Source organism: Salvelinus fontinalis, chromosome 18, assembly GCF_029448725.1.
Source record: "Salvelinus fontinalis isolate EN_2023a chromosome 18, ASM2944872v1, whole genome shotgun sequence".
NCBI classification, from domain to species: Eukaryota; Metazoa; Chordata; class Actinopteri; order Salmoniformes; family Salmonidae; genus Salvelinus; species Salvelinus fontinalis.
The window spans coordinates 7,627,121-7,651,770 of NC_074682.1; the positions used below are offsets into that span (position 1 = coordinate 7,627,121).

At 41.7% G+C, this 24,650-nt stretch overlaps 1 protein-coding gene across 3 annotated transcripts in view; it reads left to right on the forward strand.

The window, feature by feature from the left end:
• Nucleotides 1–24,650, forward strand: part of LOC129814883 (metabotropic glutamate receptor 4-like) — a 330,969-nt gene that overhangs the window by 283,190 nt on the left and 23,129 nt on the right. For all 3 annotated transcript variants that reach the window (XM_055868006.1, XM_055868004.1, XM_055868005.1), the window contains exons 8-9: nucleotides 21,238–21,374; nucleotides 22,378–23,313. In XM_055868006.1, coding sequence (XP_055723981.1) covers nucleotides 21,238–21,374; nucleotides 22,378–23,313 — 1,073 coding nt within the window. The remainder of the gene's footprint in view (nucleotides 1–21,237; nucleotides 21,375–22,377; nucleotides 23,314–24,650) is intronic.

Here is a 24,650-nt window from a genome sequence, read left to right on the forward strand (position 1 = left end):
GCGGCCATATCTCTGGCGAGTCGACAATCATCAACAATCTTATCTAGGAATATCGGTGGACTTCCACTCTGGACTATCTATATACAGTTGAAGTCGAAAGTTTACATACACCTTAGCCAAATACATTTAAACTCAGTTTTTCACAATTCCTGACATTTTATCCTAATAAATACTCCCTGTCTTAGGTCAGTTAGGATTGCCACTTTATTTTAAGATTGTGAAATGTCAGAATAATAGTAGAGAGAATTATTTATTTCAGCTTTTATTTCTTTCATCACATTCCCAGTGGGTCAGAAGTTTACATGCACTCAATTAGTATTTGGTAGCATTGCCTTTAAATTGTTTAACTTGGGTCAAACGTTTCAGGTAGCCTTCCACAAGCTTCCCACATTAAGTTGGGTGAATTTTGGCCCATTCCTCCTGACAGAGCTGGTGTAACTGAGTCAGGTTTGTAGGCCTCCTTGCTCGCACACGCTTTTTCAGTTCTGCCCACAAATTATCTATGGGATTGAGGTCAGGGCTTTGTGATGGCCACTCCAATACCTTGACTTCGTTGTCCTTAAGCCATTTTGCCACAACTTTCGAAGTATGCTTGGGGTCATTGTCCATTTGGAAGACCCATTTGCGACCAAGTTTTAACTTCCTTACTGATGTCTTGAGATGTTGCTTCAATATATCCACATAATTTTCCTACCTCATGATGCCATCTATTTTGTGAAGTTACTAGTCCAACATTCTAACTACTAGGCTAACTGTTAGCCTATCAGAAGCTTCTAAAGCCATGACATACCTTTCTGGAATTTTCCAAGCTGTTTAAAGGCACATTCAACTTTGTGTATGCAAACTTCTGACCCACCGGAATTGTGATAAAGTGAAATAATCTGTCTGTAAACAATTGTTGGAAAAATTACTTGTGTCATGCACAACGTAGATGTCCTAACCGACTTGCCAAAACGATAGTTTGTTAACAAGAAATTTGTGGAGTGGTTGAAAAACGAGTTTTAATGACTCCAACCTATGTGTATGTAAACATCCGACTTCAACTGTATCCCAACACACACAGTAGGAGAGAGAACTCCTCTTTTCTCAAGTGTGAGGATGCTTATCCTTCTGTCATTTCAATAAGTACGTTCTAAGTAGGCTCTTTTGATGTCTTGCTGTTATTATTTTTCTAGAATCTCCCACTTATCAAATGTCTCATTTTGGCTCACTCAGTAGCCAAGGCAGAGGAATCAAAGTTTCCAACCTCACTCTAGCCCCTGGTCCCAACCCCTCCTAGCACCTCCTCCCATCTCGTGCCTACCTCTCCCTTTTCATGCTCTAAAGACTAGCTTGACATTTCATTGGGCGGCGATCGAATGAAGCTTTCTGTCATTGTTCTGCATCTGAGAAACATTTGTATGTTTTGTATTTTTTATTTGTACCTCTACTGCAGACAGAATGCAGTGGCCTTTCGACTGTCAGTCTCCACAGACACTGCAGTAATGACTATGGAACAATGACAAAGCACTGTGTGCTTCTTTTTCCCTCTTCTCAGGGAAGTGCACAAAAAAATGTTAGCTTGTTCGGTTTACCCAATTGCTGGTTTGCAGGAGTTGGGTCACTTAGTTGGGTTGTTTCTTTGAAAACTGCTGGGTTATTGAGATCAGAACACTGCATAGTGTAGCAGGGGCACGGCTTTCAGACAGTTGTTTTTAGCTACCCACGAGAGTAAATGCCATTCCTGTTCATCTGTTCTGTTGTTATCACATGTTAAGGTTGAACATTTACATTTTTGTATCTTCAATAACACTTACAGAAGTTTATTAGTTCCATAAAAGCCAATGTAAATCTCATTGTTGGGATGCAGTAAGGTGGTATACCTTATTATAATAAATAATCATAATGCTATTTCAGTTGCATTTGCAGTATACAAACGTAATATCATGAACAACAATGGCATTTGTGCTCATGGGTGGCCAATAAGATCTAGCTGAAAGACATGCCCCTAATAAGCCAGACCTCTCGAAAAGAACCTAAGGATTATATTAAAAAAAGACCCAGGTGCTAAATCAACCTGGCATTAGATTAAAAAATACCCACCTGATGGTTAAATTAGCCCATGTTTGGGTAATCCCAACAACCCAATTTGTTGTGTTATTCACGCAACCCACCTGGCTGGGTCAAAAATAACCCAACGTGTTCTGTCCATTATTTAACCAGGTTTTTGTTTTTTCCTTTGAATTTAGACAAGAGGTGTGGGGAGTTCATTACCAATTAGTGATCTTAGTTCATCAATCAAGTACGAAGGAGGAGTAAAAACCCGCTGCCACTCGGTCCTCTGTGGAATGACTTTGACACCTGTGCCTTAGAACCAATGCCAATATGGGGCACTTTCTTCTTTAGATTTTTATGTTAAATTAATAACTGAACTTTTTTTAAGCCCATGTTTTATCAGTATTATTTATAAAAAGATCTGCCAGCGGTATTTTGCGGAGTAAGCACACTGACTGGACCAGGCTCCTATGTCCCTAGTAAGTTGTTCCTTCAAAGGTGCACCACAGAGCAAAGATATGCAAGGCAGGACATGCAAATAGTATCGTCAGTGGAGAACGAGAGTGTTGAGTAATGCACACAGCATTTGATTTGATTTGAGCTTCCAGTGATGGGCAGGACTCACATGAGGTATGTTTGTGAATTAATTTGATCAAGCTATGTAGCCGATTGAGTCCTTTTTGATGAATAAATAAAACTATTTTTTTTTCTCTTGTTTCTCTGTAATAATTGGCACCTAGCAATTTATGAAGTTGGCTTTAGCTAACCATCTCTCAACTCATAACTAGCTACGAAGCCATTTAAGGCTATCAATCAAGTTAGAGTACCTTGTCTAACTATCATAGCTGGCATGCCTGCTGGCAAGGTTGCTAGACTTTAGGAGCGACTAAAATTGCTTTAATATGATACTTTATACCACAGCATTGTTGAATACTCGTTTCTGATTGGCTAGAAGGGCATTCTAGAATGGACATTAAAAACAGACAGTTGGAAAATATATTGGGACACGTTGCAATAATGATGCAATATGCGCCGACACATGCAGACCGTACTTGCTACAAATTTACAGAAAGCTAAACCAACAGCTACACAATCTGAAATTTGATACATTATAAACGCAGGTCCAATGAGGAAGAAATATAGCTAGCTAACTTGCATTGATTTTTGCAGAGACATATTTTTTTGGAACATCTGATGACCTGGTGAGTGATGAACATGCATTTATCTTGTCCACTCAGCCGCTAAAGCTGTCAAATCCTCCTACATATTTCCAGTTTGACCAGCTGTTTTCAGCAACTGATATTTTAGAATTTGCTTGTCATATTGGCAGGTTTGCTAGCAACAAACTATTTAGTTAGCTTCTAACCTAGTGTTTGATATACAATGCGATCTCCTCGTAATTAACAGTCAGTGTTGTTGAGTGTCCTGATGAGAAGACAAACTATTATAGCTATGCAAGGCAAAATTGTACATAATCAGGTCATTGTTATGGATGTATTCAAATGAATGTCAATAGAAAATTGCTACTTTGCTGTTATTTTGGCTGTGTTAGCCGTAGCTATCTGGCTAGCTAGCAAGCAAGGGATAAGAACGATGCCAGCGAGCATGGCAACTGAACATAAAGAATGAATGAGTCCATAAATATCAAACTAATCGATTGAGTTTGAGTTTATTTTATTTTTACAGGGACAGTGCACATTAATCAACGTTGCAGTAAAAGTGCCGGTTTTAGCCACCCGGCTAATTTTTAACCGCAGTCCCTGGGCAGATAATTAAAAACAATTAAAATAACAATACAGGCAAACAATGATCAGTCAGCACATGCAGAGCAACATAGGAGAAGCAACACGTAGCACACAGACGGAGCAATAGCACAAAAAGCAACAACAAAAAAATACTTAAAATAACAAACAGTGTTTCCACACCTCACAAACTGCAGACAATGGATAACATTGAAAGTGGCAATACACTTCTGATTGTCCTTTTGCAATGTCTATATGTTTTTCTGTGAAGGTGTGATAGGTGGTGCAGTTGTGTGTGTCTGATGGCAGTGTGTTCCAGACATGGGAAGCTCTCACAGAGAAAGCAGATTGCCTTAAGGAAAAACACCTTTAGTCAGTCAGAGTCACCTCTCATAGCTTGGATATGTGTTTTCTGTTTGACAAAAGTACTAAGTGGAGGGGAAGCTAGGCCCTTTAGGATCTTAAATACAAGATATGCGTCGGTCTATTGCACAAGAGTTTCCCAACACAGGAGCTCATTTTTGAGGATGTAACAGTGATGATGGCTATTGAGCCTGTTTGTAGACAGACTGAATGGGTTTTAATGTTATACAGCAAGCTTGGGACCAACTAGTCAATCAGTATGTTGTGGGTGAGTATAATAGCATTGAAGTACAGTTTTGCTGCCTCTGTTTTCAAACAGTTCAGAATGTATCGGAAATGAGTTCGTGTCACGAACCGGCCGAAGACCGTAACAAAAAAGAGACAACGTTAGAGATCAAGGAATAGCAAAAATTAGATTTAGTAACTGAAGTAACCTGTATACAATTAACAATGGTGTCAGTAGTGTAAGTGAGTAGTTGCGTGCATAGATGTGATAATAAGGGGTGTTGAATGGTGCCAAAGCAAACAAACAAACAAAACGGTCACAAAAATGCCACAACCAAAATCCAACAGTGTGTCTGCATGGAGAGAGTCTCCTCCATGAATGGGGGAAAGGTGTATTTATCCTGGGACCCCTCCGGGTCCAGGTGTGTCCCATTTTGCTGACAACCCTCCCTGCTCCGCCCAACAACATCCTATTAAGGAAAACAAGAGCAAAGGAGAGAGAATTTGTCAGACAGAGTGGGTCGTCACACTCGGTTGAATTTGATTATTCTAGGTACCTTTTTTCACCTGATTTTTAAAAGAGAGGTTGGAATCAAGTCTGCTGCCAAGGTACTTAAAAACAGATACCAACTGGAGCGACTGGGTTGTGCGGGACATCAGCGTTTATCCCTTACATGTGGCAGTTCTACTAAACTCCTAAGGCATACAAGTTCTTAAAGAATCAATGTGCATCATTAATTAAAATGACAATGGAACATGTAAAGAGGAATGCTTAGATGATAATGGATCTAGAGTGCAATAAAAATCTGTTTCAGGTGATTTAAAATTTTCTAGGGCGGCCAGCCCTGATCCAGACCCAGCCTCTCTCCCCTGTCCATCCTCACGTATTTTGTACCCTCTCGAAAATAATAGGGGCTTGACGCCCCTTCAGAAGAGTCAGATTTGCTAGTTTTTCACAAGAACTTGAAGATCAAGCCTTCACGTCAGCCAATGACTTTACACTAAAAGTGTGATGATATTCAGTTCCCTAGTTCAGTTTCTTGGAGCGTTTGTGAGATTTTTACAAAATGTTTTCCTTTCACAACACCTGAAAATAACTGTTCCAGGATGCAATTTGCGATACGCACATTCTACATGACGTTAGCAAGCTAGCTTGTTTACAACGGGCAAAAAGTTCCATGCGACTCTCGCTGCTGCATCACAATAGCTAGTACTCTGGTCCTGAAATGTATACCCGCTACTCACACAAGTCCAGGATTCGATTCAGCCAGGGTTCATTTGTGTAGAGCTCCACGACAGGATTGTGTCAAGGCAGAGATCTGGGGAAGGGTACAAACACATTTCTGCAGCATTGAAGGTCCCCAAGAACACAGTTGCCTCCATTCTTAAACTAAATAACCTTTGAACCACAAAGACTCTTCCTAGAGCTGGTCGTCCGGCCAAACTGGGCAATTGGGGAAGTGACCAAAAACCCGATGGACAATCTGACAGAGCTCTAGAGCTCCTCTGTGGAGATAGGAAAACCTTCTAGAAGGACAATCATCTCTGCAGCACTCCACCAATCAGGCCTTTATGGTAGAGTGGCCAGACGGAGGCCACTCCACAGTAAAACGCACATGACAGCCTGCTTGGTGTTTGCCAAAAGGCACCTAAGGACTCTCAGACCAGGAGAAACAAAATTCTTTGGCCTGAAGAAACCAAGATTGAATGCCAAGTATCACGTCCGGTGGAAACCTGGCACCAACCCTACGGTGAAGCAAGATGCTGACAGCATCATGCTGTGGAGATGTTTTTCCTCGGCAGGGACTGGAAGACTTGTCAGGATCGACGCAAAGATGAACGGAGCAAAGTACAGAGAGCTTCCTGATTAAAACCTGCTCCACTGCACTAAGAACCTCAGACTGAGGCGAAGGTTCACCTTCCAACAGGACAATGACCCTAAGCACACAGTCATAACAATGCAGGAGTGGCTTTGGGACAAGTCACTGAATGTCCTTGAGTGGCCCAGCCAGAGCCCGGACTTGAACCTGATCTAACATCTCTGTAAATAGCTGTGCAGCGATGCTCCCCATCCAACCTAACAAAGCTTGAGAGGATCTGCAGAGAAGAATGGGAGGAATTCCTCAAATACAGGTGTGCCTAGCATTTAGCGTCATACTGAAGCAGACTCAAGGGTGTAATTGCTGCCAAAGGTGCTTCAAAAAAGTACAGAGTAAAGGGTCTGAATACTTATAGTATGTAAATGTGATATTTCCGTTTTAAAATTTTAATACATTTGCAAAAATTTCTAAAAACCTGTTTTTGCTTTGTCATAATGATGTAGATTGAAGAGTAAAAAACAAACAATTTAATCAATATTAGAATGAGGCTGTAATGTCACTTTTTGGGGAAAAAGTCAAGGGTCTGAATAGGCACTGTATACCCTTGAGTTATTCTGCATTTTGTTGTGTCACAGCCTGAATTCAAAATGTATTCAATTTATTTTTTTATTTTTTCTCACCCACCTACACACAATATCCCATGACAATGTCAAAACAGGTAAACATTTTTGGGCAAATGTATTGAAAAATAAATACAGAATTATCTAATTTCATAAGAATTTATACCTGAATCATTACCTGTTAGAATCCCATTTTGCAGCGATTACAGCTGTGAGTCTTTCTGGGTAAGTCTCTAAGATCACCTGATGGTACAATATTTGCCCATTATTCTTTATGAACTGTCAAATTGGTTGTTGATCATTGCTAGACAACCATTTTCAAGCGTTCCCATAGATTTTCAAGCAGATTTAAGTTAAAACGAACTCGGCCACTCAGGAACAATCACTGTCTTCTTGTAAAGCAACTCTATTTTGCCTGTGCTTAGCTCTATTCCGTAAAAAAATGTAATACTGAAAACTCCCCAGTCCTTAACGATTACAAGCATATCCATAACATGATGCAGCCACCACTATGCTTGAGATTGGTAGTCAGTTATGCGTTTGATTTAAAAAATAAATAATAATAATATTGGTCATATACACATGGTTAGCAGATGTTATTACAAATGTAGCAAACATTACTCCCAAACATAACTCTTTGTCACATGTGTTGTAATGTTGTTCATACAGTAAATCCTCAGCTTTTTCCTATAGAAAGCCATTAAACTCCCTGAGGGGTTTCCTTCCTCTCCGGCAACTGAGTTAGGAAGGACGCCTGTATCTTCGTAGTGACTGGGTGTATTGATACACCATCCAAAGTGTAATTAATACCTTCACCATGCTCAAAGGAATATTCAATTTCAGATTTATTTTTACCCATCTATCATTTGGAAAACATTGGAAAACCTCCCTGGTCTTTGTGGTTGAATCTGTCTTTAAAATGCACTGCTCTGAGGGACCTTACAGATAATTGTATATGTGGGGTACAGAGATGAGGTAATTCAAAAATCATGTTAAACACTAGTATTGCACAGAGTGAGTCCATACAACTTATTACGTGACTTGTTAACCAAATGTTAACTTCTGAATATATTTAGGCATGCCATAACAAAGGGGTTGAATACTTATTGACTCAAGATATTTCAGCTTTTCACATTATATGGTATTGTGTGTAGGCCAGTGGCCCAAAAAATCTAAATGTAATCCATTTTAATTTCAGACTGTAACACAACAAAAAGTGAAAAAAATCAGGGGGTGTGAATATTTTCTGAAAGCACTGTGAATTGTATATTTTTTTAAATGTAATCTCAACTAGTTCCTACTTCATATTGTTTCTCAATTACATGTACACATACAAGATAGCAAATTACAGTAAATGCTGTATCATAAATTAATCAGTACAAAACATTTAGATGGTAATAGGTGTACTCTGAGGAATTTAACCATGGTCCTCTTCTCACGAGTCTGGTCGCTGCGTATTACAACAGCTGGAGTGCACTTGTACATAGACACGTTTCATTTACTGAAATGGAGTAATCATGCAGACAGAAGGAAGGTGAGAGCGCGAGAGAGAGAGAGAGAGAGAGAGCGTATGGGAGAGAGCTTGCGAGAGAGCAGGAGAGCACAGTGTAGTGGAAGATGTGTGTGTTTCTTTCTGCACTTGGGCCTCGTGATGTACATTTCATTAGGCATTCATGACTAGTGTGTTGTGGCGAGCTGCGCTGCCTTCTATCAACCAAGGTGTCGCACCTGCAAAGTCATACAAAACAAGCACATGTTGGATTAATGATCATTACTCTAACCATAATCATCACCTTGTAAACTAGAAACAGCAGTCAGTGGACCGAATAGGACCGAGTTACAGTTTACTGCATGATCACTCCATCACTCTAGTGTAGCCTTCTGTGTGCTTGTCTGTACGCGCACCAGCGGAGGTCGCTAAGGGCCTCGTTAGGTTTCATTGTCATAGAATTACTTAATCAGAGAATTAATAATGAGTTTGAAAATGTGGAAAATAGAGAGTGAATGGAAAGGTACTGTAACTTAACACGGAGCACACATGAGCACATGGCAGTGCTGATGTGAAACATTAAGGAAAGAGAGACAGGGATAGGACACAATGTTTTGTTCTTTGAATTCCAAGGTTTAGTTTGTAACAACCAGAATCCCCCATTTAAATATGTTCTTAACCTTTGCACGGAATACCTTTTGGGGAATTGTGAACATGACAATCACACAAGATTCACATACCTCTATCAAGTTGAATCAGCTTATCGTGTCTGTCGAACCTGACATTTAGCTCATGATTGTTGGTATATAGCCTACTGTATATTGTTTCTGCTCTCCAGGGAGACTCAACTATAGTATTCAGTCCAGTGACATACTATTCATGTACAGATTAATGAGAGGTTGAATCACGAGGGTCAAAGCAACTATAAAATAGCAGGAAAAATACAGTGATTAATGATTGCTGAACTTCTCTGCAGCTAATATCACAAATGGAGTGTGAGTGAGTCCACAGGCTAAGTATGTGGAAGTGTGAATGTGGGAACTGTTAGATGGGATCGGTCGGCTCAGCTCGGCTTGGCACCTGCACAAGAAATGACTCAGAGGAGAATGGACTGCATGAAGAGAACGCTAAATAATGTGCACAGAGTGCATTCAATTACATTTCCATGACTGCAAATGGTTGCTTTTTGAAGATTGCTCTCAGGACCCTGTTTCTGTGGTCGGAAATATCCTTCAGGAAACTTCTGAAGAAAACTTATTGAAATGTTTTGTAGGTTTTAAGTTTTCAGGTGTGGTGACTGAAAGAGGAGATATACAGTTGAAGTTGGAAGTTTACATACACCTTAGCCAAATACATTTAAACTCAGTTTTTCACAATTCCTGACATTTAATCAGAGTGAAAATACCCTGTCTTAGGTCAGTTAGGATTACCACTTTATTTTAAGAATGTGAAATGTCAGAATAATAGTAGAGATAGTGATTTATTTCAGATTTTATTTCTTTCATCACATTCCCAGCGGGTCAGAAGTTTACATGCACTCAATTAGTATTTGGTAGCATTGCCTTTAAATTGTTTAACCTGGGTCAAATGTTTCGGGTAGCCTTCCACAAGCTTCCCACAATAGGTTGGGTGAATTTTGGCCCATTCCTCCTGACAAAGCTGGTGAAACTGAGTCAGGTTTGTAGGCCTCCTTGCTCGCACACGCTTTTTCAGTTCTGCCCACACATTTTCTATAGGATTGAGGTCAGGGCTTTGTGATGCCCACTCCAAAACCTTGACTCGTTGTCCTTAAGCCATTTTGCCACAACTTTAAGTATGCTTGGGGTCATTGTCCATTTGGAAGGCCCATTTTCGACCAAGCTTTAACTTCCTGACTAATGTCTTGAGATGTTGCTTCAATATATCTACATAATTTTCCTCTTCATGATGCCATCTATTTTGTGAAGTGCACCAGTCCCTCCTGCAGCAAAGCAGCCCCACAACATGATGCTGCAACCCCCGTGCTTCACGGTTGGGATGGTGTTCTTCGGCTTGCAAGCCTCCCCCTTTTTCCTCCAAACATAACGATGGTAATTGTGGCCAAACGGTTCTATTTTTGTTTCATCAGACCAGAGGACATTTCTCCAAAAAGTAGGATCTTTGTGCAGTTGCAAACTGTAGTCTGGCTTTTTTATGGCGGTTTTGGAGCAGTGGCTTCTTCCTTGCTGAGCGGCCTTTCAGGTTAGGTCGACATATAACTCGTATTACTGTGGATATAGATACTTTTGCACCTGTTTCCTCCAGCATCTTCACAGGGTCTTTTGCTGCTGTTTTGGGATTGATTTGTACTTTTCGTATCAAAGTACATTCATCTCTAGGATACAGAACACATCTCCTTCCTGAGCGGTATGACGGCTGCTTGGTCCCATGGTGTTTATACTTGCGTACTATTGTTTGTACAGATGAACGTGGTACCTTCAGGCGTTTGGAAATAGCTGTATAGCAACGCTCTCATCCAACCTGACAGACCTTGAGAGGATTTGCAGAAAAGAATGTGAGAAACTCCTCAAATACAGGTGTGCCAAGCTTGTAGTGTCATACCCAAGATGACTCGAGGCTTTAATCACTGCCAAAGGTGCTTTAACAAAGTACTGAGTAAAGGTTCTGAATACTTATGTAAATGTCATATTTCAGTGCAAACATTTCTAAAAACCTGTTTTTGTATGGTCATTATCGGGTTTTGTGTGTAGATTGACGAGGGGGGAACAAACATTTAATCAATTTTAGAATTAGACATTCATGTAACAAATTATGGATAAAGTCAAGGGGTCTGAATACTTTCCGAATTCACTGTATGTGTTGCACATCGACTCGGTACTGGTACTCCCTGTATATAGCCATGTTATATTCTACTCCCTATGTATAGTCATGTTCTTTTTACTCTTTATTTTCATTTGTTTTTCACACTATTTATTCCTTGTCACAATTTTTTATTATTATTATATATATATTTTATTTTATATTTAACTCTGCATTGTTGGAAAAGGACCCGTAAGTAAGCATTTCACTGTTAGTCTACACCAGTTGTTTACGAAGCATGTGACAAATACAATTTTATTTTCAGTTTAGTTTTACTTAATACTTCACTTAACCGGGAACAACTCTACTCCCTCGTCATAAAATCACACCAAAAGCATTTTAAGTGAAGTTCTGGAGAACACTGATAAAGCAAAGTACCATAAAATACATGAGAAGTTCTCTGAGCTGTAAGTCTGGACTGGCATGTTTCTGTCGTGCATCTGAAGGCATGTACTGTAACCTGCCCCAGTGGCGATTTTAGCATGTCAATCTTGGTTGGACAAACTCAACAATTTTTTTTGCATTTCAGCAAAGCCACAACACTAAACAATACATGAATTGCACTATAACGGTGATAAATGGTTCCCACAAACTGTTAGGGCCTACATAAAGCTGTCCCAACAGTGGAGCTTTCCTTTTAGCACCATGGAGTGAATCGTTAACACCGCTACAACTGGCTTATCAGTGGAGCCTCATCTGGCAGCGAAACAATTCATTCAGTCTCATTTAATACCTTTTAAAAACAATAGCTGATATGGCTGACTTGCTTAAATAAATATGGTCTCTACTAGGGTTGAATCGGTTACCAACAGTTACTGAGATTTATCGCCAAAATAAATTTTAATGCATTACAGTATTTATATGAACATTATGATGTGAAATGGAACTGTTAAATTATATGCAATGTCTAATTCTGGCTTCTCTACGGCCTCTGCATAATGAATCAACGTTCAGGGGGGACAGACAGCCCATATCTGTATGGAGCGCAGTTTACAATGCATGTAGACCTATCATCTCATCATGGTCACTTTTGAAATAGACAGCAACAGAATACACAACATGGACCGTTCTTACAGTATTCTCTCTGTACACCAAGTCAGAACTGTAGGATAAATAACGGGGGCATATAAGCAGACAATGAAAGATCGTACAATATTCAATGATGACATTTCTCTAAAACAGGCTATAGGCTAAATGTGCACCACCAAGTCAAAACAGTAGGTTAAGTTCTGAGGGGGAGTGTGAACAAATTCTTTGGGTGAGAAACATGGCCTACTAAACTCAGCAAAAAAATAAATGTCCCTTTTTCAGGACCCTGTCTTTCAAAGATAATTCGTAAAAATCTAAATAAGTTCACGGATCTTCATTGTAAAGGGTTTAAACACTGTTTCCCATGCTTGTTCAATGAACCATAAACAACTAATGAACATGCACCTGTGGAACGGTCGTTAAGACACTAACAGCTTACAGACGGTAGGGAATTACGGTCACGGTTATGAAAATTTAGGGCATTAAAGAGCGCTTTCTACTGACTCTGAAAAACACCAAAAGAAAGATGCCCAGGGTCCCTGCTCATCTGTGTGAACGTGCCTTAGGCATGCTGCAAGGAGGCATGAGGACTGCAGATTTGGCCAGGGCAATAAATTGCAATGTCCGTACTGTGAGACGCCTAAGACAGCGCTACATGGAGACAGGGTGGACAGCTGATCGTGGCAGATAACGTGAAAAAACATCTGTACAGGATCGGTACATCCGAACATCACACCTGTGGGACAGGTACAGGATGGCAACAACAACTGCCCGAGTTACACCAGGAACGCACAGTCCCTCCATCAGTGCTCAGGCTGTCTGCAATAGGCTGACAAAGGCTGGACAGAGCTTGTAGGCCTGTTGTAAGGCATGTCCCCCAGACATCACTGGCAACAACGTCACCTATGGGCACAAAAACGGATTCGCGTTTATCGTCGAAGGAATGAGCGTTACACCGAGGCCTGTACTCTGGAGCGGGATCGATTTGGAGGTGGAGGGTCTTGGGCGGTGGTAATGGTCTTGGGCGGTATGTCAGAGCATCATCAGACTGAGCTTGTTGTCATTGCATGCAGGTAATCAACGCTGTGTGTTACAGGGAAGACATCCTCCTCCCTCATGTGGTACCCTTCCGGCAGGCTCATCCTGACATGACCCTCCAGCAGGCCAATGCCATCAGCCATACTACTTGTTCTGTGCGTGATTTTCTGCAAGACAGGAATGTCAGTGTTCTGCGCCATGGCCAGCGAAGAGCCCTGATCACGTCTGGGACCTGTTGGATCGGAGGGTGAGGGCTAGGGCCATTCCCCCCAGAAATGTCTGGGAACTTGCAGGTGCCTTGGTGGAAGAGTGGGGTAACATCTCACAGCAAGAACTGGCAAATCTGTTGCAGTCCATGAGGAGGAGATGTACTACAGTACTTAATGCAGCTGGTGGCCACACAAGATACTGGCTGTTACTTTTGATTTTTACCCCCCCCCCCCCCCCCCCCCCCCTATGTTCAGGGACACATTATTCACATTATTATTTCTGTTAGGCACATGTCTGTGGAAATTGTTCAGTTTGTCTGTTGTTCAATCTTGTTATGTTCATACAATTATTTTCACATGTTAAGTTTGCTGAAAGTAAACTCAATTGACAGTGAGAGGACGTTTCTTTTTTTCTGAGTTTAATAGCTTACAACAAAACATACACTCAGTATTACTTTCTTAGCTACAGTATACATATCCTGGAATGTTGCATAATTTGTGCAGCAGCATACAAGACATATTTTTGGACTCACAATTGTTGTGCTGTGCTCACTTGAACAGAAAGGGGGCGTGGCAGTCCTTCTTGTGGGAAAACTTTGTCATCAAAGTCTGGTATTCTCTGGATTCATGGTGCTTTCAAGATAACTGGAAATTTGGTGTAACATTTGGTTGAATAATGACGTCAGTGATCTTCAGGTCGAAAGAGAGGAAAGAAAAGAGAAAGAAAAAAAAAAGAAAAAAAAAAGAAAAGAGTCGAAAGAGGCCTGAGATTCCGAGTTGGATGAACGTTCAAAACTTATTTTCCCAGTTGGAGCTCGTTATTTTCAGAGTTCACAGTTGTCTTCAATGCAATGAAGTCAGAAGTCAGAGATTTCAGTTTTGACAGCATGGCCGACGTAGTCAACTTTTTCTGGTCCGTGACGTTGTGTGTGAATGTTTATCCTTTTAAGGTTGGAAAAGAGACCCTTTCAGACAGATTTTTAAAAATCCTTAATCCCAGACTTGGAACACATACCTCTCCACTGAATAGCAGGCAGGGGAAGCAAAAATAGTGTTTAGCCACTGATTCCTATAAAACCACTCTGTACTTTAGCTGGCTGCCCCTCCACCACAGAAAGCACTGAGCTCGGCTGAAGCACCTGCATTTTGGAGCTGCCTTACTCAACAGAGTATGCTCCTTTATTAACTCAAGGATAACTGATAAGTGACACTGATGAATGCCAAAATGAAATGCAAAACATGTGGTGCTCAAAAAAGGCTCTGCCCCACCTGAACCTGAATGACGGGTCACCACTGACCTGTCCCTACATCTGCATGAGCTTTAGCCAGCTTCTCTGACTATTGCTGTCATACCATGACAAGATTGCATGACAACAACATGCCTGCATGACAACACTAGTCAGAGGAGTTGGCTAAGACTCATACAGATATGATGCCATGCATACTAGAAGGCATACAATGAACATACAGTTCGTTTTGAGAACAGCTTGGCTAAGAGATGACAATAAGCTTTGGGCCAACCTCCGAATGGAGCACTAAAAGACTATAAACTGTTAAATGTAATTACATCTGCAGTGGCAGACTGTGATGCTGCATTAGTGTCTGAAAGGACCAATGTGGAGGTCAGGATCCATTTCCCTCTCACAGTGACAGCATGATACCCAGTGGCATGTCATGGGCTACGGCCCCAAAGCCTCAACAAGCCCCTTTAATACACAGTATCAACTAGGCTGGGTGAAAAACTATATTCCTTAGTTTTCTTTTTTTTACGGAAAAATACTATGATTGAACTACAGGATACAAACGCAGATCAACACTTCAGCTGTGGAGAGTGCTTGTATAAACATATCTCCTTCAAACATAAAATCTGTTCTAATCCCTCTCATCTGTTCCTATAACTGTGAGATGTGGGCTGCATTGTCACTGAGGCACGGCTGAGTACACAATAGTGCCTTAATCCAGAGCGGCTGACTCATCGAGATGTGGATTAGGCTGCTGTATACGTTTTTCCACCCTACGCTAAACAAAAAAAACCCAGTCATCAGCAGAAACCCAAACCGCCACGATCATCCACGCTTTTTCCGTTGTTCGTAAAATGGAACGCCGATTGTGCTTGGGGAGACGTAATGATAAGCTTGGGCATAACGAGAAATGCCAGCGCCTTATGCCTTTCATCAGTGGATGGCGGTTTGCTGGTGCATGTTCAAACTTGAGTTTTGAAGTGGAAGTTACTCCTCTGTATCCTCAGCAGAGAGCAGTGATGCTATACCTAATCTATTCAAGGGAAATAAATGTTGTGTCGTTTTATTATCATAAAGGAGTATCTCAGGAACAGAAATGTGGTTGTGTGGTTTTAATGTTTAATATTTAAAATGTCATATTTTGTCTAATGATGTTCTGTATTTTGTCATTCTGTATTATGTTTCATGTTTTGTGTGGACCCCAGGAAGAGTAGCTGCTGCTTTTGCAACAACTCATGGGGATCTTAATAAAATACCAAATATAGTTATAATATCATAAAAAGGCTATCTAATAAATAAGTGTCTTATATCGGCTGAAAGCTTAAATTCTTGTTCATATAACTGCACTGTCCAATTTACAGTAGCGATTACTGTGAAAAAATGCCATGCTATTGTTTAAGGAGAGCTCCTAACAACAAAATACTTTTTTCACCATGATAGGTTTGATAAATTCACCTCTGAAGGTGAAATGTGTACTTACAATCTGAAATCTTGATGTGATTTATCAAACAAAGGGTCGCAGAGATAACATGAAGGGTCTTTTTGTTAGATGAGATCCTTTTTCATATCCTAAAAAGGTCCATATAGCATGCATGACTGATTTTGTATTTCCACTCGTTCAATTTGCTAAGAAAGGAATCTGTGAAAATCTAACCCTAAACGTTGTTTCAACCAGTCAAATCACGTTCGTATTTATTCATCAGAGATCCTAGAATGTAACCAGACTTCCCTATATCATTAGGGGTGTAGTATATCCTATGGGACACCAAATTTGGTCAGAGAGTGACACCTTCATGGCACGCCAATGACGCGGGCAGTCTTCACTTGATCAACTCTAACTTTGTCAAAATAAGAACCAATCAGGGGTCAAACAAAGCTAGCTAGATAGCCAATGAGCTGGGCTTTATGGGAGTATCTTGAAACCTTGTATCTGTCGCAGAATGTAGCTACTAACCTTGTACGACAGCATGCCTTTTCCTTTTGGACAAAAATTAAAAGAATTTTCAGAGTTATGAAGTTATGAAAACTGGTTGTTTTGCAAATGTTTAACTTATAATATGGCTACTAATACTGGAAAATCAAAGTCCAAGTATACAGATTTGACGATATTCTTGCAGAAAAAAGTAATATGAATGCAAATGTCTCCATGATTTGTCCAAATGTGCCTGGGTGACTTCACACTAAATGTCATGTAGTTTGCTCATACTTCAAGTTTTCCGTCTTTGCACATTCACTGCACATATACTGCTGCCATCTTGTGTACACCATCGGAATTCCAACCAGATTGATGGCTGGAAGTGTAACCTTTCTGTTGCATTTCAAAGATGGTGGTAGGAAGAAAAAACGGTTGTTTTTTTTCTTTGTATTTTCTTCTGCCAGATCTATTGTGTTATATTCTCCTACATTCAATTCCCATTTCCACAAACGTCAAAGTGTAAACTTTCAGGCTCCGGGCACATCACGCACCGCTCCCGAGCATACTACTCGCCAATGTCCAGTCTCTTGACAACAAGGTAGATGAAATCCGAGCACGGGTAGCATTCCAGAGAGACATAAGAGACTGTAACGTTCTTTGCTTCACGGAAACATGGCTCACTCGAGACACGCTATCGGAGTCGGTACAGCCAGCTGGTTTCTTCACGCATCACGCCGACAGAAACAAGCATCTTTCGGTAAGAAGAAGGGCAGGGGGTATGCCTTATGAATAACGAGATGTGGTGTGATCATAACAACATACAGGAACTCAAGTTCATCTGTTCACCTGACTTAGAATTCCTCACAATCAAATGTCGACTGCATTATCTACCAAGAGAATTCTCTTTGATTATAATCACAGCCGCATATATTCCCCCCCAAGCAGACACATCGATGGCCCTGAACGAATTTCATTTGACTCTATCTAAACTGGAAACCACATATCCTGAGGCTGCATTCATTGTAGCTGGGGATTTTAACAAGGCTAATCTGAAAACAAGACTCCCTAAATTCTATCAGCATATCGATTGTGCAACCAGGGCTGGGAAAACCCTGGATCATTATTATTATTATTCCGCAACGCATATAAGGCCCTCCCCCGCACTCCCTTCGGAAAAGTTGACCACGACTCCATTTTTTTGCTTCCAGCCTATAGACAGAAACTAAAACAGGAAGCTCTCGCACTCAGGTCTGTTCAACGCTGGTCCGACCAATCTGATTCCACGCTTCAAGATTGCTTCGATCACGTGGACTGGGATATGATATATCCTTATCCCAGTCTGCTGTCCCCACATGCTTCAAGAGGGCCACCATTGTTCTTGTTCCCAAGAAAGCTAAGGTAACTGAGCTAAACGACTACCGCCCGTAGCACTCACTTCCGTCATCAAGAAGTGCTTTGAGAGACTAGTCAAAGACCATATCACCTCCACCCTACCTGACACCCTAGACCAGGGGTGTCAAACTCATTCCACGGAGGGCCTAGTGTCTGCAGGTTTTTGGTTTTTCCTTTCAATAAAGCCCTAGACAACCAGGTGTGGGGAGTTCCTAACTAATTAGTGATGTTAATTCATCAATCAAGTACAAGGGAGGAGCGAAAACCCGCAGACACTCGGCCCTCCGTGGAATGAGTTTGACACCTGTGCCCTAGACCCAGTCCAATTTGCTTACCGCCCCAATAGGTCCACAGACGACGAAATTGCAACCACATTGCACACTGCCCTACCCCATCTGGACAAGAGGAATACCTATGTGAGAATGTTGTTCATCAACTACAGCTCAGCATTTAACACCATAGTACCCTCAACTCGTCATCAAGCTCGAGTACTGGACTTCCTGACGGGCCGTCCCCAGGTGGTGAGGGTAGGTAACAACATCTCCACTCCGCTGATCCTCAACACTGGGGCCCTACAAGGGTGCATTCTGAGCCCTCTCCTGTACTCCCTGTTCACCCACGACTGCGTGGCCATGCACGCCTCCAACTCAATCATCAAGTTTGCAGACGACACTACAGTGGTAGGCTTGATTACCAACAACGACGAGACGGCCTACAGGGAGGAGGTGAGGGCCCTCAGAGTGTGGTGTCAGGAAAATAACCTCACACTCAACATCAACAAAACAAAGGAGATGATCGTGAACTTCAGGAAACAGCAGAGGGAGCACCCCCCTATCCACATCGACGGGACAGTAGTGGAGAGGGTAGTAAGTTTTAAGTTCCTCGGCGTACACATCACAGACAAACTGAATTGGTCCACCCACACAGACAGCGTGGTGTAGAAGGCGCAGCAGCGCCTCCTTTAACCTCAGGAGGCTGACGAAATTTGGCTTGTCACCAAAGCACTCACAAACTTTTACAGATGCACAATCGAGATCATCCTGTCGGGCTGTATCACCGCCTGGTACAGCAACTGCTCTGCCCACAACCGTAAGGCTCTCCAGAGGGTAGTGAGGTCTGCACAACGCTTCACCGGGGACCTGTCCTCCAGGACAACTACACCACCCGATGTCACAGGAAAGCCATAAAGATCATCAAGGACAACAACCACCCGAGCCACTGCCTGTTCACCCTGCTATCATCCAGAAGGCGAGGTCAGTACAGGTGTATCAATGCAGGGACCGAGAGACTGAAAAACAGCTTCTATCTCAAGGCCATCAGACTGTTAAACAGCCACCACTAACATTGAGTGGCTGCTGCCAACATACTGACTCAACTCCAGCCACTTTAACAATGTAAGAATGTATGAAAAAAATGCATCACTAGCCACTTTAAACAATGCCACTTCATATAATGTTTACATACCCTACATCACTCATCTCACATGCATATAGTGTACTCTATACCATCTACTGCATCTTGCCATCTTGATGTAAAACATGTATCACTAGCCACTTTAAACAATGCCACTTTTATATGTTTACATACCCTACATTACTCATCTCATATGGATATACTGTACTCGATACCATCTACTGCATCTTGCCTATGCTGTTCTGTACCATCACTCATTCATATATTTTTATGTACATATTCTTCATTCCTTTACACTTGTGTGTATAAGGTAGTTGTTGTGAAATTGTTAGGTTAGATTACTCGTTGGTTATTACTGCATTGTCGGAACTAGAAGCACAAGCATTTCGCTACACTCGCATTAACATCTGCTAACCATGTGTATGTGACAAATACAATTTGGTTTGATTTGAAGAATATGCATATCCTTGCTTCAGGGCCTGAGCTACAGGCAGTTACATTTGGGTATGTCCTTTTAGGCGGAAAAAAAAAAAAAAAAGGGGGGCTATCCCTAATATATATATATTACCCTTTGGCAGCTTTATCAGAAAGGACAGCATTGATTTTCACTGCTACGCAGATGACACAACAGTTTCCATATCTGTGTCACCAGAGGATTTTAGCTCCACGGATAAACGTCGCTGTACTAGCTGCCTGTGAGTTTTAAGATTCTTCTCTTGGTTTTTAAATCAATCCACGATTGTGCAACCCAATACATGTTCGACTGCTTTTAAGTTATGTACCCAGTAGGTCCCTCAGGTCCTCTGGCACTGGCCTTTTAACTGTCCCAAAGCCTAGGACCAAGAGGCATGGAGAGGCAGCCTTCAGTTACCATGCCCCCAGCCTTTGGAATAGCCTGCCAGAGAACCTGAGGGGGGCCGGAACTGTGGGCATTAATAAATAAAAAAACACACCTTTTTAGCTTTGCTTTCCTTAGGGTGCTTTTTAGTCATTCAGTTTCTTTTGTTTTTTTATCCTCTTATATTTGTTGTGTAGTAAATATATATATATTTTTTTCCATTGTTTTTTATTGAAAAAATTGCCTGTGAAGAATATTGTGTTGCCTTCCATGTCTGAAATGTGCTGTACAAATGAAGCTGGGTTTGATTTGATAGTTTGTTTTGTAGTGGGGGCTCCTTTTGGCTGCTAAGTCATATGACATACGATTACTATATATCTCATGCCAAAACATATTGGAACAATATCTTGTCTTGTTGCTTTTTGTTCTATGTTGCTCTGTCTATATGCTACGTCTTGCGTGTCCTCGCTGCTCAATGATTGTCTATGTTGTAATTGTTTTTAATAACCTGCCCAGGGACTGCGGTTGAAAATTAGCCGGCTGGCTAAAACCGGCAATTTTACTGAAACGTTGATTAATGTGCACTGTCCCTGTAAAAATAAACTCAAACTCAACACCACCAAAATATTGCAGGGTGCGATAACACCACACAGTAACACAGTGCAGTTAACGTCAATCGAAAAATAATCCCCACACACAAAGTTCTCAATTAGAATAGAGTATGGAAGAACAATTTTAAATCAATGGAGTGACTGCAAATATGATTTGACTAAAGGCAGATGCCTCTAGACAGAACAGAGCAGAGAGAGAGAGTTTAAAATCAGCCACTTATTCTCTCCTCAGCCCACAAGCTAAATTTCACACTTTCATGAATTGAGAAATTGCATTTCAACACCGTTTCTTTTGGTCAGCCGCAAACATTTGCACATTCCACACACTGATCCTGTGACAATTACACAATACAAAATTAAGCAAGAAAACACTTGTTTTTTTTGTTGAATGATGAATTGACTCTCTCCTTTGTCCTTCAGGTATTGCTGGCAACCCAGTGCTTTTCAATGGGAATGGAGACGCCCCTGGTCGCTATGAGATTTACCAGTATCAGATCAGAAACCGAACAGCTGAGTACAAAGTCATCGGGCGCTGGACCGACAAGCTATATCTGAATGTAAGAACTAGTTTTTTTATAGTTAATACAGCAGCTGCAGATACTGTACTTTAGATATATTATCAGACTCCACATTACCTTCATGGGTTTCAACCATGTGTGTCAGTGACTCTCCTCCTGACACAGCTACGATTGGTTGTTATCGTCTGTTGGTTCTACTGCAGCGCTTCCTCGGCTCAGTAATTCCTCCTGATCCATTTGCTACTGGCTTTGTGCACACATCTTTTAAAGTTGAAAACATCCAGAGGGTGCTTTAATGATTAACAACAACGACTGAAATGAAAAGAAAGCAATAAGAGCTTAAAAACCGATACATTGCTATCGTGACTTCAGACACCATCCACTGTCTTAGGGAAACAATAGTGTGCAATTGTGGACACATGGGGGTTACAAAGCTATAACAATGAATTACATGAAGCCGGCCCCGCAAATAATGCTTAAATGGAATAAGAAGAGATGGCCTTGGGCTAAGAAAGATAGAAAGAAAAAAATAAGCAGGTTTCTATGGAGTTGACCTGGTTTCTATGGAGTTGACCTGGTTTCTATGGAGTTGACCTGGTTTCTATGGAGTTGACCTGGTTTCTATGGAGTTGACCTGGTTTCTATGGAGTTGATCTGGGTCTGTACCTCTTTCAATGCTGTGTACACAGAATTCATGGAATGGTGTTGTAAATTGTAGCACCTACTGTAGGGTGCACCAATTCTCTTTCCTAAGGATATTTTAGTCAATTAGGATTCTTCAATCTGTTAATGAAATACACATTTGGGGATGAGTTTGCCGCCTATGAATTTAACAACCACCATCGATGGCAAAAAAAGTGAATAACATGATGCTAAATATACTGTTTTAAAAAGGCAAACAGAGTTTGGGAGAGGAGAATCCCCAAAACGAGCCGCATGCCAGTGGCAATTTTCATTAAACAAGAAGAGACTGTGTATGGGTTATAGTGTTAGTTATTTGAGAAGTGTTTGACTGTACCCCTCTCCTCTCCATCTCAATCAGATCCGAGCAATGCACTGGCCAGGTGGAGGTCGTCAGATCCCTTACTCCATCTGCAGCCACCCATGCCAGGCCGGAGAGCGCAAGAAGATAGTGAAGGGCATCCCTTGCTGCTGGCACTGCGAGCGCTGCGATGGCTACCAATACCAGGCAGACACTTACAGCTGCAAGATGTGTCGCTTTGACCTGCGTCCCAACGAGAACCACACGGCCTGCCGTCCCATCCCCATTGTCAAGCTGGAATGGAGTTCCCCCTGGGCCGTCATACCTGTCCTCATCTCCGTGGCGGGCATCATGGCCACTCTGTTTGTGGTGGTCACCTTTATCCGCTACAATGACACTCCCATCGTCAAGGCGTCAGGCCGCGAGCTCAGCTACGTTCTACTGACAGGTATCTTCATGTGCTACGCCACCACTTTTCTCATGATATCTGCCCCTGACGTGGGCATCTGCTCCCTCAGACGGATCTTCCTGGGTCTGGGGATGAGTATCAGCTACGCAGCCCTGCTCACCAAGACTAACCGCATCTACCGCATCTTCGAGCAGGGATCCATGTCGGTGAGCGCCCCCAGGTTCATCTCCCCAGCCTCCCAGCTGGTCATCACCTTCAGCCTGACTTCGGTGCAGCTACTGGGGGTGTGTATCTGGTTTGGCGTGGACCCGTCTCAGGCCATCATCGACTACGAGGACCAGCGCATGGCCAATCCGGACATGGCCCGTGGCGTGCTCAAATGTGACATCTCTGACCTTTCTCTGATTTGCCTGCTCGGCTACAGCATGCTGCTAATGGTCACCTGTACAGTGTACGCCATCAAGACTCGAGGCGTGCCGGAGGCCTTCAACGAGGCCAAGCCCATCGGCTTCACCATGTACACCACCTGTATCATCTGGCTGGCCTTCATCCCCATCTTCTTTGGTACCTCCCAGTCCACAGAGAAGGTAAGCTCAGAGGTGTGTTTTTTTTCTGGTCTGTTTGTTTTTGTACTTTTTTGTACTATCCAAAAGGATGGCATAAGCACAAAGAGGATGTCTCTGTGTCTCTCTGTTTCTCTTTTCTTGCTCTCTCTCACTCTCACACTCTCTCTCTCTCTCTCTCTCTCAATCACACACTCACACTCTCTCACTCACTCTCACTAACTCTCTCTCTCTCTCTCACACTCTCTGTCTTTTATGTCTTGGTTGAAATAAAATGCTTTTTTATAATGCTTTGTTTATAGAGAGGCCTTTTTACCATTGTTCGTTATGGAAGGAGTGTGCTGGGGAGTCAGTGTACGTAGGTGGACATGACTGGATGAAAAAAGCATTATGCTATGGCTTGCACAAGCCTTTTCTGGCAGAGCTTAACTCTCTAGAGTTGAACATGCTGACCACACTGACTAGGTATCTCCCTTTTCCCTTTCCTGCCTTTTTTTAAACCTTTTATTTAACTAGGCAAGTCAGTTAAAGAACATTTTTTTTTTACAATGACGGCCTACACCCGCAAAAGCCCACACCCGCCAGTTGTGCGCCACCCTATCGGACTCACAATCACGGCCGTTTGTGATACAGCCTGGAATCAAACCAGGGTGTCTGTGGTGACGCATCTAGCACTGAGATGCAGTGCCTAGACCACTGCGCCACTCGAGCATGCATTGCGTACACGAGCGTTGCAAAATACAGTCGAAGTCGGAAGTTTACATACACTTAGGTTGGAGTCATTAAAACTCGTTTTTCAACCACTCCACAAATGTATTTTTAGCAAACTATAGGTGTTTCATGTCAGTTAGGACATCTACTTTGTGCATGACACAAGTACTTTTTCCAACAATTGTTTACAGGCAGATTATTTAACGTATGTATCAGGAAACTATATATGTATTTTACATGTATTTATCTCCTTATTTTTGGTCTTAAACTAATTCCATTTACAACACCAGTCAAAAGTTTGAACACACCTACTCATTCCAGGGGTTTTCTTTATTTTACTATTTTCTACATTGTAGAATAATAGTGAAGACAACAAAACTATGAAATAACACATATAGAATCATGTAGTTACCCAAAAAGTGTTAAACAAATCAAAATATATTTTATATTTGAGATTCTTCAAAGTAGCCACCCTTTGCCATGATGACAGCTTTGCACACTCTTGGCATTCTCTCAACCAGCTTCATTAGGTAGTCACCTGGAATGCATTTCAATTAACAGGTGTGCCTTGTTAAAAGTTAACTTGTAGAATTTCTTTCCTTCTTAATGAATTTGAGGCATTCAGTTGTGTTGTGACATGGCAGGGGTGG